Here is a 15,719-nt window from a genome sequence, read left to right on the forward strand (position 1 = left end):
GAACTGTATTGTAGGGTGAGAAGGGCTGACTCTGGTGGGGGCACATCACCTTCCAAGTGTGAAGATGTCTGAAGGAGAGGTGATCAAACCCTGGGCTAACTGTTGGCAGGTTGTAGGGTTTGCCATGTGACTTTCACATAAATTACTTGTTGGGAAAGCCTGTAAACCTGCAAACACTGACTCCTGAAAGACATGCTTTAATAAAATCTCTGTGTCCTGGGTGTGTTTCTTCTACCAACCTTGGATGTCAATGGATGAGAAGAGGTAAGGTTTATTCCCTTGGCAACAGGACTCTGACCTAGTCCTGCCAGCTGCTCTGGCTGGGGGGGTCTGGAGGAAGAGAGTTTCTGATAATGCTGTCCCTGGTGGGGTTATTTCCTTTCTCTTTCCTTCATTCTCCTCCTGGCTCCCCTTTGTGCCAGGAAAGCACATGTGGCAGGGCTGGGTGTCTCCTAAGTTCACTTGTGGGACATGGTGCTGGGAGAGTGGCAAGGGAGCAGCTCCTGGAGTTCTCCTGTTGCTTTTGAAGGCAGCTGCAGGCAGGGAGCAAAAGGAGAGGTGGAAGAGGGACATGTGCCACTGCCAGTGCTCCTGGTCTGTGAGCTGTCCCCAGTGCCAGGGTCTGTGATGTTAGACAAGAGCAGGGTGATGCATCCAGCGCTGCTGGGTGCTCTTCCCAATGCCACCAAGCAGCCCTGGCCAAGGCTGAGAAAATTCTGTTTCATCCTTTGGGCTCCCTGCTCTCCAAGGTTTCAGTGAGCTCAGAGCAAGTGGGATGTAAGGCCTGGAGGAGGCAAAATGTAAACCTTTGACAGGGAGGGGACTCCCAGTGCTGGTGCTTTCAGATCAGCCCTGCACATGGTGCAACAGGGGCTGATCCAGACTCGGCCACTGCAAGTGGCTGGCTGCTGGAGGAAGGGCGCAAAAGTGAACCTCTTCCTCACTGCTTTGGGGATGCATTATTTTGTTATTGCCAACTGGTTATTAGAATGGCTCTGTGAACAAAATAGGGGGACAGGAAGGGGTGCATTTCACAATCATCTTTAGACTCTGAAGCTCTCTTCACTGGAATGCCAGAGCAGCACATTTGGGCTCATAGAATCACAAAGGGGTTGGAAGGGACCTCCAGGGATCATCGAGTGCAAGCCCTCTGTGGCAGAGGAGGTTCACCTAGCAGCTCTCCTGCTCCCTGAGCATGAGAAGAGGTAACTGGAAGGGAGGGCTTTACAGTGTGGCTGCTTCTGCAAATTTTCCATCACAGTAGTAGCTGTGGCACAGCCTGTGAAGCAAGGAAGTGTCCCCAGCTTTGCTTCTCCGTAGGGCAGAGGGCTGGAATGGCAGCAGGAGCGGGCACCCCAGTAGACAATCCTGGTGCATCCCTTCATGCAGCAGACCCTTGTCAGCCATGCATGTCCCTGGGTGGGTAGTGACCCTTCCCCAGTGTTTGCTGGGGACTGAGGAGCTTCTGGACCCAGAGCTGCAATCTCCAGCCAGGCTCTGCCCTGAGAGAAGTCTGGGATCTCTCCAGCCATGGAGGAGGTGGCAGGGGAAGAAGGGGAGGTGTGGGTAGGGAAGTGGAGCATCTCTGAGCAGCATGTTTCCCTCCTCCCCTTTCATCTCCCAGACACAAAGCTGGCAGCTATTAACTCCTCTGAAGTGCACCTTGTTGCTGAGGGTATTGACAATGCCCAGGGGATGGGCGTGCTGTGACGAGACCTACACAGTGCACCCGCATCCTCTGCCCCTCTGCCACTCTGCTGGCTGCCCACCTCTCCTGCTTCTCTGCCTGGGTGAAGGAGAAGGGCAGGAGTGTCGGCAGCTCCACTCCTGCTGGCTTGGCTTTGCAGCACACGTGTAAAAAGCCTGAGAGCTCTGGAGAAAGCCCGGGAGGCTCCCGAGGGAGAGACTCCCCAGCCACCCTGCTGGCCCGCGTTAGGCAGCAGCCAAGTGTGGAAGGCTTCGGGGGACACCAGGCTCGTAAGTGGACAGTGGTGGCGTCTGGCTGTGCTGCCTGGGGGGGCGGCTCACCTGGGTGTGCATGAGTGTCCCTGGGCGTGCAGCGTGGGGTAGTCATTGGGAGTGCTGGGAGAGGCGCAGAGGGCATTGCCCTGCTCCCGGCACAGCACCGGCTCTGGGCTGCGCTGTGTGACAGCGCTGAGTGTGCTGCCTCCGGCAGCCTGCCCCATCCGTGCAGCGCCAATAGGGGCCGGGAGGGAAGGAGCTCGATGCCCGCACCGGGGCACTCCAGCAGGGCAAAAAGGGCGGCGTCCATGCTCCAAGCCCCGAGGGCAGCAGGCAGGGTGGGCAGGACGTAGGCAGGGCTGGGCAATGCCTGCGTGCCTCTGCCTCCATGCGTGTGCCGCTCTGTGGGGCGCTTCTGTGTGGTATGGTCTGTACCAGGGTGCAGCACAACAGTGAGGGCTGCGTGTGAGGATGAGGCTGGCCAAGCCCTGTGGGCATCTCTTGCCTTTTAGGTAAACAAACCCCAGTTAAATCCCACACTCAACTTCACAGCAGCCTCTGGGTGTTAATGTAGGGTCATCTCTGCTGCTCTCTGAAGCCAGCTGGTAGCTCCTGCCAGCAAGAAACTCAGCAAGGCTCTTTTGAAGCAGCAGAGCCCAATTTCCAGCATGGGGCAGCTTTCTGGGCAGACCACAAGCAGGGTGCAGTGCTCTGGGGAAGGAGGGTGGTTGCTTGAGTGAAAACACCCTTGTCTATGCAAAGTGTACCCTGTGCTGCTGCGTGACAGCATCTCCTGACCAGGGCTGGCCTTGTGCTTATGCTCCTTTTGAGCCTATTTGCTTGCCCTTGGGCAGGCAGAGGTGCCAAGAGCTGTGGGCTCATTGCTATGGCACAGCTCACTGGGGATGCTGTTGCCCCGGCAATGGCTGAGGAGCCTGAACAACAAGGAGAGCATCTTTCATGGACCACAGGCAGATGTGGTGTGGTGGAGGGAAGGTGAAATGCTCTGCTGGGCTCTTGCTGCAGCATCAGCAATGGCTGCTGGTGAGGTGGGCACATCCCATGAGATCTGACCCTCTATTGCTGTGCTGTGTCTCTGTGTTAGCACACAATGTATCCTGCATGGCTCTTCTTGTGGCTGTTTTCTGCTCTTTGCAGGTCTCTGGTGCAGGGGGTGTGCCTGTGGTCTCCTCACATGGAGGATGACAGCCAAGAGTAATGGTCTGCAGAGCTCACCAGCCAACCACCACCCCTGCCCACCCACCCGAGCTCGAGTGGACAGTGACTTGGAGGGGACAGGGCTCAGCACCAGGAGGTCAGACCGGTCCCTGGTTTGGTTGAGGGAGGCGGTGGTAGGGCAGGGGAGGGTCAGCTCAGTGTGTCTGCCAAGACCTGGCATGGGTAAGGCTGTGATGCCAAACCTCAGCTGCCTGCTTCCTCCAGTTCATCTGGCTGTGGGCAGTGCCACAATGGTGCAGTGTATCTGTGACCCCCCCTTTTCCCACTGCAGGACCTGCTCAACCCAGGATGACACCTCCTCAGAGCTGCAGAGAGGAGCTCCCCTGGATGGTGGGGAGCAGCTGGCTGCTCCTGCTTTCCAAGGCAGGCAAGCCTTGGCCAGGTACTTATGTGTGCTGCTGGCCTGGGGTAAGCCTGAGCCTTCTGTGTCTGGCTTGGACACTGAGGACTTGCTTAGGGTCAGGATCCCTTCCTGCTGGAGGACAGTCAGGGACTGCAGGGTTCAGCATCTGTGAATGATGCTCTATGTGCTCGGGGGCCCATGGGTGCTGTGTGGGAGGGGACAGCTCCATCACCTCTGGGACCACAGCAAGGCTCAGGAACAGCTTTCCCTTGCAGGCAGCTTCACTCTGCTCTAGTCACCCACACATTCCTCCTGTGCCTGTGGGGATGGCAGCAGGACTGGGGAAGGAGCCGAGGGACTCGGTGAGGGTGGGCTCTCTTGATGGCTTCATCACTACAAGGCAGGGGGAAAAGGAAGTGTTTGGGCTTGAGAGGGAGTTGTGACAGTTTTATCCTCAGAGGTAGCCTCCCTGCTTGCTCTCAACCCTTTGCTTTCTTGCTCTGCAGACACCTCCTGACTCTGCCTCTCTCCCCTGTCCAGGATAGTCCGGCTGGTGCTGGTGCTGAGGGACTGGGCCAGCAAGAGCTTGCACGAGGAGCAGCAAAGGCCAGACCCCTTCCTCGAGCGCTTCCAGGGCCCCGAGCTCCAGGCAGTGTCTGTAGATGCTGACAATGATCTAGAGGACGAGGAGAACAAGGAGAAACCCAAAAAGTAGGCTCCCTTTCTGGTGGTGCCAGCCATCCTTGGCTGGAGATCAGCTGTGCATGGTGCTTGGGGACTCCCAGCAGTGAGAGCTAATGGAAGTGGGCAGGGGTGGAAGGGGGAAAGACGGATGCAGTGGTGGGAAGGGTCCTCCCTGGCTTCTCCAGCCTCTGTCCTCGTAGAATCAATAAGGCTGGAAGAGACCTCAAAGATCATCAAGTCCAACCTGTCACCCAACACCTCATGACTACTAAACCGTGGCACCAAGTGCCACGTCCAATCCCCTCTTGAACACCTCCAGGGATGGTGACTCCACCACCTCCCTGGGCAGCACATCCCAATGGCTAACAACTCTCTCTGGGAAGAACTCTCTCCTCATCTTGAGCCCAAACCTCCCCTGGTGCAGCTTGAGACTGTGTCCTCTTCTTGTGGTGCTGGTTGCCAGGGAGAAGAGACCAACCTCCTCCTGGCTACAACCACCTCACAGCCAGCCTGGTTTTTCTGAGCTGTTGTACAGACACACAGGACCTGGCAGGCTGTCCCTGTGGCAAAGACCTGGCTTGTCTCTCCCCCGTGGGCCTGGTGGGAAGCACACATTGCATGGATGGTGACTGCTGGCAGACCTCCCCACTTTCTGTAAACAGACACACCTTCAGCTTGTGCATGGGAGCACCTGGGGACAAGCCAAGGGATATGTGGTCTCCACCCTGGAGACTACAGCAAGCACAAATGCAAAGGATTTGCCAGTCTCATTCATCATTTGCAGGATGAAAGGAGATGAAGGGAGTGTGTTTGCTGCCCATATTCCCCACCCCTCCAAGAGCAGACACAGTGTCAGCAGCTCTCTGAAAAGGCTCTTTCAAATCCAGCCCTTTCATCTCCTCAGCTCACACTCCTGGTGGAAAGCAATAACCTGGCTTTTCTTCTGCTGGCTAATTAAAGGGCAAAGCTCATGGACTACTCTAGACCCTAACATTATAGATGGTAATTAAACCACCGAGAAAGAACTGTTTTCTGTAGGAGAAAAATATCTGAGCCTTGTATCTGGGTCTTTACCAGTTGTGGAAGAATAATGTTCTGCCCTGTAGAGTTAAGGGGAGCTTGTTAATTAGCAGAGGGAGCTGAAGTCTGCTGTGTGTGAGAGGGCTGCAGGGTGCCAGTGGGTTCCTGGGGGGGATGGTGGCAACTTCTGCTGTTTTCCTCAGCTCCACAGGTAAGAATAGCCCCAGCTCTGCTAAGTCCAAACATGAGCCTCACAGAGCCTCCATAGTTGCAGACTTGGGTGCAAAGCCTTTGGCAAGAGGCAGATGATTATTGTCTCTTCCTGGGTTAGCCCAGAGCCCTGGTTTTCCAGCTCTAGCCCCACTGTCACTGTCAGTGACTCTGTCCAGCTGCAGTGGACAGCACTGGTGATTTGCAGCTGAACTTACCTGTGTGCTGAACAGGGTTATTGTGGTTGCTAGTGCTTGTGGCTGTTGGAACAGAGCTGGCTGGCTGCGGGTAAGTCAGTGTGTCCACGTGTTGGGGCTGTGTGTTCCAGGGGACAAAGAGTCCCTTTCCCCAAAAACATGCCAGCTGCACTTCCTGAGCAGAAACTGAGCACTTCCATGGGCAGTGGGACCACTGCTTGGCTGGGGCTGTGCCCAGAGTGAATGTGAAGGACTGCTGCTGGCTTTGTGCCGAGTGCCAGTGCCCATGCTCCGGGCACTGCGGGTGCTGCTGCCTGTGCCACTGGGGAAGGAGCTTCAAGGCAGAGGTTTTGCTTTTGAAGTTGTCACAAGCAGTGGGGTGGGCATGGGGAATCTGTTGGCAGGTGTTGTTTTTTCCCCCCCCATCACTGGAGAGTTTTGCATGTTCAAAAGCTGGGAGGGAAGGAGGAAGGGGGAGAGGGAGCTTTGCTTTACCAGGCTGCAGCAGCTAAAGCCTATCAGCCCAGCTGCAGAGTTTCTCTTCCTTGGCTTCTCCAGTGAGATCTGGTGACTAGAGCACACATACCTTATCTCAGAGTCCCAAGATGAGCAGGACTGAACACTTGGGAGCAGTTCAAAGGCTGGACCCAGGGGCTGAACAGAGGCTGCAGGCAGACAGCTGCAAGCAGCATGGTGTTGGCAGCCTTGCAGTGCCAGCTACCTTCTGGGCTGCTGCTCTGGGGCTTGGATGTCCCCTCCTGGTACTCCTACTTATCTGCAGCACAATTCCCTTCTTGCTCTAATTAATCTTTTCTTCAGATCTGTCTGGCACCAATCCATGCTTCATCTAGAAGAGGCAATGTCATGTAATGAGAAGTTTCCTGATCTTCCATACATGTTTCTGGCTCTGCCACTGGGGTGCTGTGTGCATGTAGGGCACCTGCTTTGCCTCATGGTCCTGTAGTTTCCTCTTCTGGTACATCACCAAGCCCAGTTTTGGGGATAAAGGAGCTTAAGCAGTGGTGGATGCTTTGCTCAGCACTGCTGGGATTGGTTCTAGTTTGCAGACTGGCACTCAAGCTGCAACTATGTTTGAGCCAGTCTAGTGCAAGGAAGTCTAGGGCAGCAAGGCTGGGGAGAGGCCTCGAGCACAAGCCCTACACGGAGAGGCTAAGGGAGCTGGGATTGCTTAGCCTGGAGAAGAGGAGGCTCAGGGGAGACCTTATTGCTCTCTACAACTACCTGAAGGGAGGTTGTAGCCAGGTGGGGGTTGGTCTCTTCTCCCAGGCAACCAATACCAGAACAAGAGGACACAGTCTCAAGCTGTGCCAGGGGAAGTTTAGGCTTGAGTTGAGGAGAAAGTTCTTCCCAGAGAGAGTTGTTAGCCATTGGAATGTGCTGCCCAGGGAGGTGGTGGAGTCACCATCCCTGGAGGTGTTCAAGAGGGGATTGGACGTGGCACTTGGTGCCATGGTTTAGTAGTCATGAGGTATTGGGTGACAGCTTGGACTTGATGATCTTTGAGGTCTCTTCCAACCTTATTGATTCTATGATTCTGTGAATGAAGGATGTGGCTCAAATGGTTGCTTCCAGCCCTGTTTTCTACCTTTAGCCCTTTATTTATACATTGCCAGCTCCGGCTTCTTTTCTGCTTTTCCAGGAGGAAATGGCAGACCTTTGTGGTGGACCCTGCAGGGGATTGGTATTACCGCTGGCTGGCTGTCGTTACAGTTCCTGTCCTCTATAACTGGTGCCTGCTAGTAGCCAGGTGAGCTGGGAGCTTGTAGGATCCCTGGCTCCTCTAACTCTCCTGTTCACCTGGTTGTTGTGGCTCAGCCAGGGCCAGACACCTGACACTGCTGGTGCTGGGGCTAGTGGGAACCCCAAGGAAAGGGAGCCCCCTGCTATCGCTTCTGCTGTGCAGGGGCAGAACAGAAGGCATGCATCTTCTGGCCTGGGTTGGAAAGGATCATGATTTTGGGATAGCGTTGCAAGGTGCATTTGGGAAGTGGTTTCAAGACATTGTTTTACCTAGGTTAAGGGAGGGCAGGTTTTTTTTCAGAGCAGGGGGTTTTAATTTCTAGGAGGAGCGAGTGGCCAAGCTCTGTTGCAGAGTTAGGAGCCTCAGAACCAGCCTCTATTCAGCTGTAAGAGCTGGGAGATGTTACAGAGATTTGCTGCTCTCACCACACTGTTTCATGACCTCCCTCCAGGGCTTGCTTCAGTGACCTGCAGAAGGTCTACATTGTCCTTTGGCTGGTGCTAGACTACATCTCAGACACAGTCTACATTGGGGACATAGTGATCCGCCTGCACACAGGTAAGCAGGAGCAGCATCCTGGCTTGGGAGTGCTTTGCCATGGGCTAGTAGTCATGAGGTCTTGGGTGACAGGTTGGACTTGATGGTCTTTGAGGCCTTTTCCAACCTTGTTGATTCTATGATTCTGTTCTATGATAAATCCACCAAAAGTGGAGATGAACTGCAAGGGAGGGGCCCGAATCTACAGCTCCCTTAGAAGGAGGATTTTGTCTACCTTGACACTTGCTAGGAAGAAGCAGTCTCCAGAGACAGAATCTAATTAAAAGATGATGGAGTAAGTTTCTGAATGAAAGATTAATCATCCCAGCTTTTGACTTCACCTTTGAGTAACTGTACAAAATTACCTGTGTTACTATTAGTATTCAGGCATGCTTGAAGGTCTGCATCTCTGACTGTGCATCAGTTCAGCTAATGAATTATCTGCATGGGGAGATGGTAGAATCTAATGTTCTGGGAATGTGGCAGGTGGCTGCACATTTTCTGCTGGAACTGCAATGATTCATGATCTGGAGGATGGCAACCTTTGTATCCCCATTTCTTCAGGGCAACAGACTAAATCCCTTGGTGCTACTCTTAGGTGGCTTTTGGCAGATGGAATGGAATGGAGTGGAGTGGAATGGAATGGAATGGAATAGATTGGAATAGAATGGAATAGATTGGAATGGAATGGAATGGAATGGAATGGAATAGAATGGAATAGAATAGAATAGAATAGAATAGAATAGAATAGAATAGAATAGAATAGAATAGAATTAACCAGGTTGGAAAAGACCTTTGAGATCATCAAGTCCAACCTATCACCCAACACCATCTAATCAACTAAACCATGACACTAAGTGCTTCATCCAGTCTCTTTCTAAACACCTCCACTGATGGTGACTCCACCACCTCCCTGGGCAGCACATTCCAGTGGCCAATCTCTCTTTCTGTGAAGAACTTCTTCCTAACATCCAGCCTAAACCTCCCCTGGCACAGCTTGAGACTGTGTGATGGCAGCAGCTTGTAAACTGGGTAGATCAGGTAGAACTGGCACTGTTTGGATGACCCTGTGCACACATGTGCCTGGCATGCCATAAAATGTTCCTCAGAAGTGCTTACAAAGCCTGTAGGAGAGTTGAGCATAACCCCAGACAATTCTGTTGTTCACTTCTCTGTTAGGTTTCTTGGAGCAGGGTCTCCTGGTCAAGGACCTGAAGAAGTTACGGGACAACTACATCTACACCTTACAGTTCAAGCTGGATGTTCTTTCCATCCTGCCCACGGACCTGGCCTACTTGGCCGTGGGCCTGCAGCGCCCCGAGCTGCGTTTCAACAGGCTGCTGCGCTTCTCCCGCATGTTCGAGTTCTTCGACAGGACTGAGACCCGAACCAGCCACCCCAACATCTTCCGCATCAGCAACCTGGTGCTTTACATCCTCATCATCATCCACTGGAATGCGTGCATCTATTATGCCATTTCCAAAGCCATAGGCTTCGGAACGGACACCTGGGTCTATCCCAACGTCACAGACCCCCAGTACGGCTATCTGTCCAGGGAATATGTCTACTGCCTCTACTGGTCCACGCTGACTTTGACTACCATCGGAGAGACTCCTCCCCCGGTGCGTGACGAGGAGTACCTCTTCGTGATCTTTGACTTCCTCATCGGTGTCCTCATCTTTGCCACCATCGTGGGGAACGTGGGCTCCATGATCTCCAACATGAATGCCACCAGGGCGGAGTTCCAGGCCAAGATCGATGCCATCAAACACTACATGCAGTTCCGCAAGGTGAGCAAGGAGATGGAAACCAAAGTCATCAAGTGGTTTGACTACCTGTGGACCAACAAGAAGGCAGTGGACGAAAGGGAAGTCCTCAAGAATCTTCCCGATAAGCTCAGGGCAGAGATTGCCATCAACGTCCACCTGGAGACGCTGAAGAAGGTTAGGATTTTCCAGGACTGTGAGGCAGGTCTGCTGGTGGAGCTGGTGCTGAAGCTTCGCCCTCAGGTGTTCAGCCCAGGGGATTACGTGTGCCGGAAAGGAGACATCGGGAAAGAGATGTACATCATCAAGGAAGGGAAGCTGGCCGTGGTGGCTGATGATGGCACCACACAGTATGCTTTGCTCACGGCAGGAGGCTGCTTTGGTGAGATCAGCATCCTCAACATTAGAGGGAGCAAAATGGGCAACAGGCGCACTGCCAACATTCGCAGCTTGGGCTACTCTGATCTCTTCTGCCTGTCGAAGGAAGACCTCATGGAAGCGGTCACAGAGTATCCTGATGCCAAAAAGGTCTTGGAGGAGCGTGGCCGGGAGATCCTTATCAAGGAAGGGTTGCTGGATGAGTCGGCTGCAGAGGCAAGCATGGAAGGGAAGAGCGTGGAGGAGAGGCTGGACAGGCTGGCCCTGAACCTGGACACGCTGCACACCCGCCTGGGCCGGCTCCTGACGGAGTACAATGATGCCCAGATGAAGCTCAAGCAGCGCATCACTGTTCTGGAGTCCAAAATGAGGCAGCAGGATCTGGAGGACTTCTTCTCTGATAGCTCAGACAGTCTGCTTGAGGATGAGGAGAAAGCTTTACCTAGTGGGACGTAATGAGGGGGTGCAGAGGTCAGCTAGATGATGTTTGGCCTTGTGCCCAGATGGTGCTTGCTATTTCACAAGGCAGATCCTGTGGCTGCCTTGCCAGGGACTTCTCTCAGATCCTTAGCATTGCTGCTGCCAGTGCCTTCATAGCAGCTCCTGAGGTGGCTCCACATCAGGTGATTGTCCTAGCTCCTTATTCTGGCCTGTCCCTTTTCTTATTGCCTTGGTCTGAGTCCTTGGACTTGGATCACTAAAAAGAGGAGAATGGATAGTGCCACTGCTAACATTTCCTTCCAGCTTTCCTAAAAGGCCTGTGCCCATCACACCTCCTTGCACCTGTTTGCCTTAATTAGATGCTGAGCATAAAACTTGCATGCAGGGGCACCTGGACGTGCTGACCTCCCATGGATGTTGAGAAGAGATGCAGAGTCACTGCTATGTGCCACCTACCCAACCATGCAGAGGCATGGAGGGAGACAGGCTTTGGAAGATGTCACTTTCCATGCAGGTGATAATACCACCCCAACAAGAAAGACCAAAGCACAAACCACACACTTACAAATGACCTTTGGGTTCAGCCTTTATAACTCACTTTAGGTAGCCTCCACTGAGTGTCTGTGGAGACCCAGTCTTACCTGTGAGATACCAAAGATGGACTAAGACAGCCCAGTCTGTGTCTCTTATGGAGAGGCTTGTCAGGGTCACTATCACTACCTAGGTCATCTCCATCACCTACACTGAGGCTGAACCTCTGTCTGGAAAGGCTGCTGCCCTCCTGATTGCTTCTCTTTTCCCTTCTGCTATATTCAGTGCTGTCATTTGGCACAGGCAGCTCGGTGTACCAAGGACCCTACCCTCCTGGGAGACAGTGTTCCTAAGCCCTCCTGCTGTGTAGGCAGCATGATTTCCATTTGGGCTGTGGATGCCTCTGATGACAAGTCCAAACCACAGGTAAAGCCTGTGGCTTACTGGCCTGACAGCACCTATTGTCCTGCATGCAGAAGGAAGACAGTAGCTGTCTCTCTCCTCTGTCTAATGACAGCCAGATGTGTCAGGAAGGGTTTGACTGAAATGACATATTTTGAAGGGACAAAGCAGTGATGGGACCCAGCTGTGCCTGTATTTGCTTTGCTGTGGGTAGCTCAGACAGAGTGCAAAAACACATTTATTTTCTTAAGCAGGAGGTTTTCTTGCACACAGTGGGGGACTTGGGGGCTTTGCAGGCCAGTTGCCTTCTGGAGGAGAATGAAATGGCAGAACCATGGGGACACATGTGCAAGGCTGGAAACGTGGCACCATCACGTGCACCAGCAAAGCTCTGCCAGGCTGAGCGGCAGCCCTGCAGGCTCCACGGTGCAGCAGGCTGTCGGTGAGGGATGCAGTGCAGGGAAGGCCATCAAAGCAAGCTGCAAGCAACCACAACCTCACCACCAGCAGCAACACCACCAGTGCTTAATGGTACTCTGCAGGTGGTGGGCCTGGGGGATGCAACCTCATTTCTTGCTTCTGATGTGTAGCTTTCCCTGACCCCTATCCAGGCTTCTGGGACCTCTTGCTCCTGTCCACTGGATCCCTGGGGTGGGCTGGTTTCCAAGAAGGAGAACGTTTGGTGGAGAAGGCAATTTTGGAGAGATTAATTTTCTGGCTCCAATTCAGCCAATAGTTTGGCTAAAATAATGAGGTGACACATGGAGAGATATCAGCCCTGAATGGTTCAGGGTGTGTTTGGTGGGGGGGGAACTTGAGGTGAGAAACTTTGTCCTTGCTTTTCCCTCCAGTGCAATGCCTCTCTTCATTTTGTCCCAGCTGTTTCAAGGCAGTGGCCTTGCTTTTGGGGATTGGCAGGGGAGGGAAGGTTAAGTGACCAGAATTAGAGGTAAGGTAACAACTTCTCTTGTGTCGTCTCTGCATTAAATGGTAGATTTTCCGTTTTGTTGTAGTTTGGGGTTTTTTTACCCCCTTGCCGCCTCTCTCCGCCGGCGGCTGGCAGGGCGGTTCGGGCAGCCTAGATCGGCCGGGCACCAGAGACCGGCGGGCAGGCACCGGCCGGGCACCCACGGCTGCTGCCGTGCCCTTGGGCTGCGGCGAGGGAGCCAGGAGAGGGAGCTGCGAACCGCGGGACGGCAGCGCCGGCAGCCGCCGCTTTGCCTCCATCCTTCCCGGCCGCAGCCCGCCCGCACCGCGGAGCTGCCGCGGGCTGGAGCGGCTCCGGGCGTGGGTTCGCAGCCACTCGCCTTCCCGCAGCTATGGGAAGCCGAGTACTGGGCACTGCACCCCTGAGTGCTCCCGATGGAGCTCTCTGGGGGAGGAGTTGGAGCCTCTTCTATCACTTGGCTCTTCTCAGTGCCCTTTCTCCTGCCCCAGGCAGTTAATCCATGCCCCTGTTCGTGGGCGGTGGGCTGAGAGCCTGTGGTGCTCCCCGGCTGCGGGGCAGGGCTGGCCGTGGGCTGCAGCTGGGCTCCTGCCTGGCTCTGGGGACACAGACTCATAGAATTATTAGGGTTGGAAGGGACCTGAAGGATCATCTAGTCCCAACCCCCCTGCCAAAGGCAGGGACGTGGCAACTCCTGCCTCCTGGCTGGGCAGCAGTTGAGGAGATATTCGGGTTTATTCTGGGGGGAGGTGGGGAAAGCCCAACCAACCAACCAGAAATAAAAAGGCACAAACCCACTCTCAGTCCCAGTTTTAATCCAAGTTAATAACCCACTTAGAGAAATTTTAAGCCTTCAGAGAAGTTGCCCCAGAGGATGGCCTTGTGAATTTGGAGTGGATCCTGCTTGTTTCCCCATGGCAGCAGGCCAGGAAATCACAGATTGATGAACTGCTTGGTGGCCCTGCTAATGAAATTAGCAGCAGCTCCATGATTTATTTTTTCCAGTGAGGAGGATGGGCAGATGTTGGAGTGAAGCATACAGTGGCACAGCTGCATTTGAGGACTGCCTAAACTCCTGGCAGGGTGGACGTGGGGCACAGCAGACACAGCTTTGGCTGTTGCCCATTTTACAGGTGGTTTGGGTATGTATTTCCCCCTCTCCCCCCCTAAGGATCTCCTAGAGATGGGGAGCAGAGGGCTGCAAAAGGCTGCTCCTCAGGTTGGCACTCAGGAGGAAAAGTTGATGGTGCTCACTGTCAGGATCCCTCAGCTTAGAGCCCTGCAGAGGCTTGCCCATGCACCATCATACAGTCAACTGCTTTGCCTGTATTGTTTCCTTCTTTTAAATCTCTCCCACTGCAACAAAGAATCCCCTGTGCAACAGAAGCTTTCTCAGCTGTGTGTGATGGGTGGGAGACATCAAATAGGAAGCAAATATATTAAGCTCCAGAGAGGTCAGGCTGGGGGAATTGTGTGTGCCTCAGGAGGCAGCCATCCCAGCCAGTGCCATCAAACCAGGGAGGCCCTTTGACTTCTGTGGCAGATGCTTTCTGCAACTCCGCCCCTGCTGAAAGCTGCATCTTCAGACCATGCCTGCCTCTACCAGAGATGCAGACAAGGGCTGAGATTCTCAGGGTCAATCAACCATAAATGTATTTTGTGGTACTGGGTTGCCTTCCTTCTCTCTGACTGCTGCTTCTGGCAAGGAAACCCCGATCCTAACCCTAATCCAAACCTTAAACCCTAATCCTAACCCCTAACTCCTAACCCTAGCCCTAACCCCGACTGTAGACTGCAGGTCTCCTTCCCTCTCCTTCCTCTGAGGTTTCAGTCTCCCTTGGCCTCTCCCTGCCTGTTTTTCCTAGACCTGTTCCTAAGCATTGCCTTTTGGACTTGGCCACATGTCACATTGCACCTGCTGGGTGAAATGGTGGAGAGAAGGGAGGGGAAATACAGTAGAAGATTTAGGCTTATCCTTCTTGGAGCCAGGTCAAGCCTGTGACAACAAGCAAATCCCTCTGCCTGCTGCTGAATTACCTGCAGCTGTAGCAGGGCCTTTGATCTCCTGCAGTGCCATGACCCCTCTGTGTGGTGTGGGATGGTGGGGAGGGGGCTGGGGAAAGGCTGGGGTTGGGGGAGTACACCAAGGGAATGGCCCCTGGCCCTCCCAGTGTCTAGCTATGCTCTAGGCAGAGCTGCCTGGGTGTGTTGCTCTGTGGGATGGTCTGCAGTAGCTTGGGTAGAGCAGGTTGCTGTCTGGGGAAAAGAAGATAGGCTGAAGGGTGTGCAGAAGGAGGCAAAGCAATTGCCTACAACTCTGGAGCTCAGAAGGAGCCCTGAGGCAGAGGGTGATGGCCCTCCCAGGGCCCGTGTCCATGATGTGGATGCAAACATTGCTAAGCAGCATTCCAGGGTAGTTTTGAAGGCACTCTGCCACTTCTCTCAGAAGCTTTTGGGAGCACATCCAGGGAAAAAAAATCCTTGCCTGCAGGATCATCCTTGCTTCCAAGTGCTCAGGTGGTGGTGCTGCACTTGGGTGCTCTGCTACCTTTGGTGGCATCTGCTTGGTGTGTGTGACAGGGAGCAAAATGTTAGTCCCAGTTTCTGGCTCTTTTCTGACCCCATGAGGGCAGCTGTCACACAAGGCAGAGGGAGAGGGAGGTGGTGACATGGGTAATGCAGAGCAAGACAGCAGCACCTTCACACCTCACGGGTGGCTGTGGTGCTTCTGAGTCTGTTAGTAGCTCTCTCGCTGGCAAAGTGCTGTCTAGATGCTCCTCACTTGGCTTGTCTCTTGAGGCAAAACTTCTGCTCTTGTTGAGAAGCAAGGAGTCAGCAGCCACCTTCTTTTCCAAACAGACCCACACTGGCCAGACACAGGCAGCCTCAGGTCCCACGCTGTCATAAGCACCTTCCACATGTCATGAACCTGGGTGTTTCCAGCCAGGGCAGAGACCTGAGTCCTTGATGAGGCCTCCATCTCCCCCATTCCCATGCAAGCTATAGACACTGCCTTTGGTGCTAAACGCCCAGGTTTAGAGGCAGGGAGGAGTCAGTGGTGTGCAGAGAGGATGAGCTATGGGCCACCTAGCCTGGAAGCTGTCTGGATTTGCTGGCCCCAGGCACTCCTCTAGTCCTGTGTGTACCTGAGTCACAACCACTACACATTCTGTTTGCAGAGGGCTTTGCAGATGTGAAGGTCAGAGGGGACTGCAAGCAGTAACCTTTGAGTTGTGCTGTTGCTGTAGAAACACATCCCAGCCCTGCTTCTCCCCTCTCGCAGGGCTTTTGTCTGCCTGCC

General features: G+C 53.9%; 1 protein-coding gene across 1 annotated transcript; it reads left to right on the top strand.

Moving 5' to 3' along the window:
- Positions 1 to 3,034: 3,034 nt before the first annotated feature.
- On the top strand, positions 3,035 to 10,933 carry CNGA2 (cyclic nucleotide gated channel subunit alpha 2). Its single transcript, XM_054169442.1, has 6 exons — positions 3,035 to 3,277; positions 3,473 to 3,583; positions 4,085 to 4,255; positions 7,316 to 7,423; positions 7,869 to 7,975; positions 9,134 to 10,933. Exons 1-6 carry the CDS (start codon positions 3,165 to 3,167, stop codon positions 10,552 to 10,554), a joined length of 2,031 nt encoding a protein of 676 aa, XP_054025417.1. The 5' UTR covers positions 3,035 to 3,164; the 3' UTR covers positions 10,555 to 10,933.
- Positions 10,934 to 15,719: the final 4,786 nt, after the last annotated feature.

This window comes from Dryobates pubescens, chromosome 18 (genome assembly GCF_014839835.1).
Source record: "Dryobates pubescens isolate bDryPub1 chromosome 18, bDryPub1.pri, whole genome shotgun sequence".
NCBI lineage: Eukaryota > Metazoa > Chordata > Aves > Piciformes > Picidae > Dryobates > Dryobates pubescens.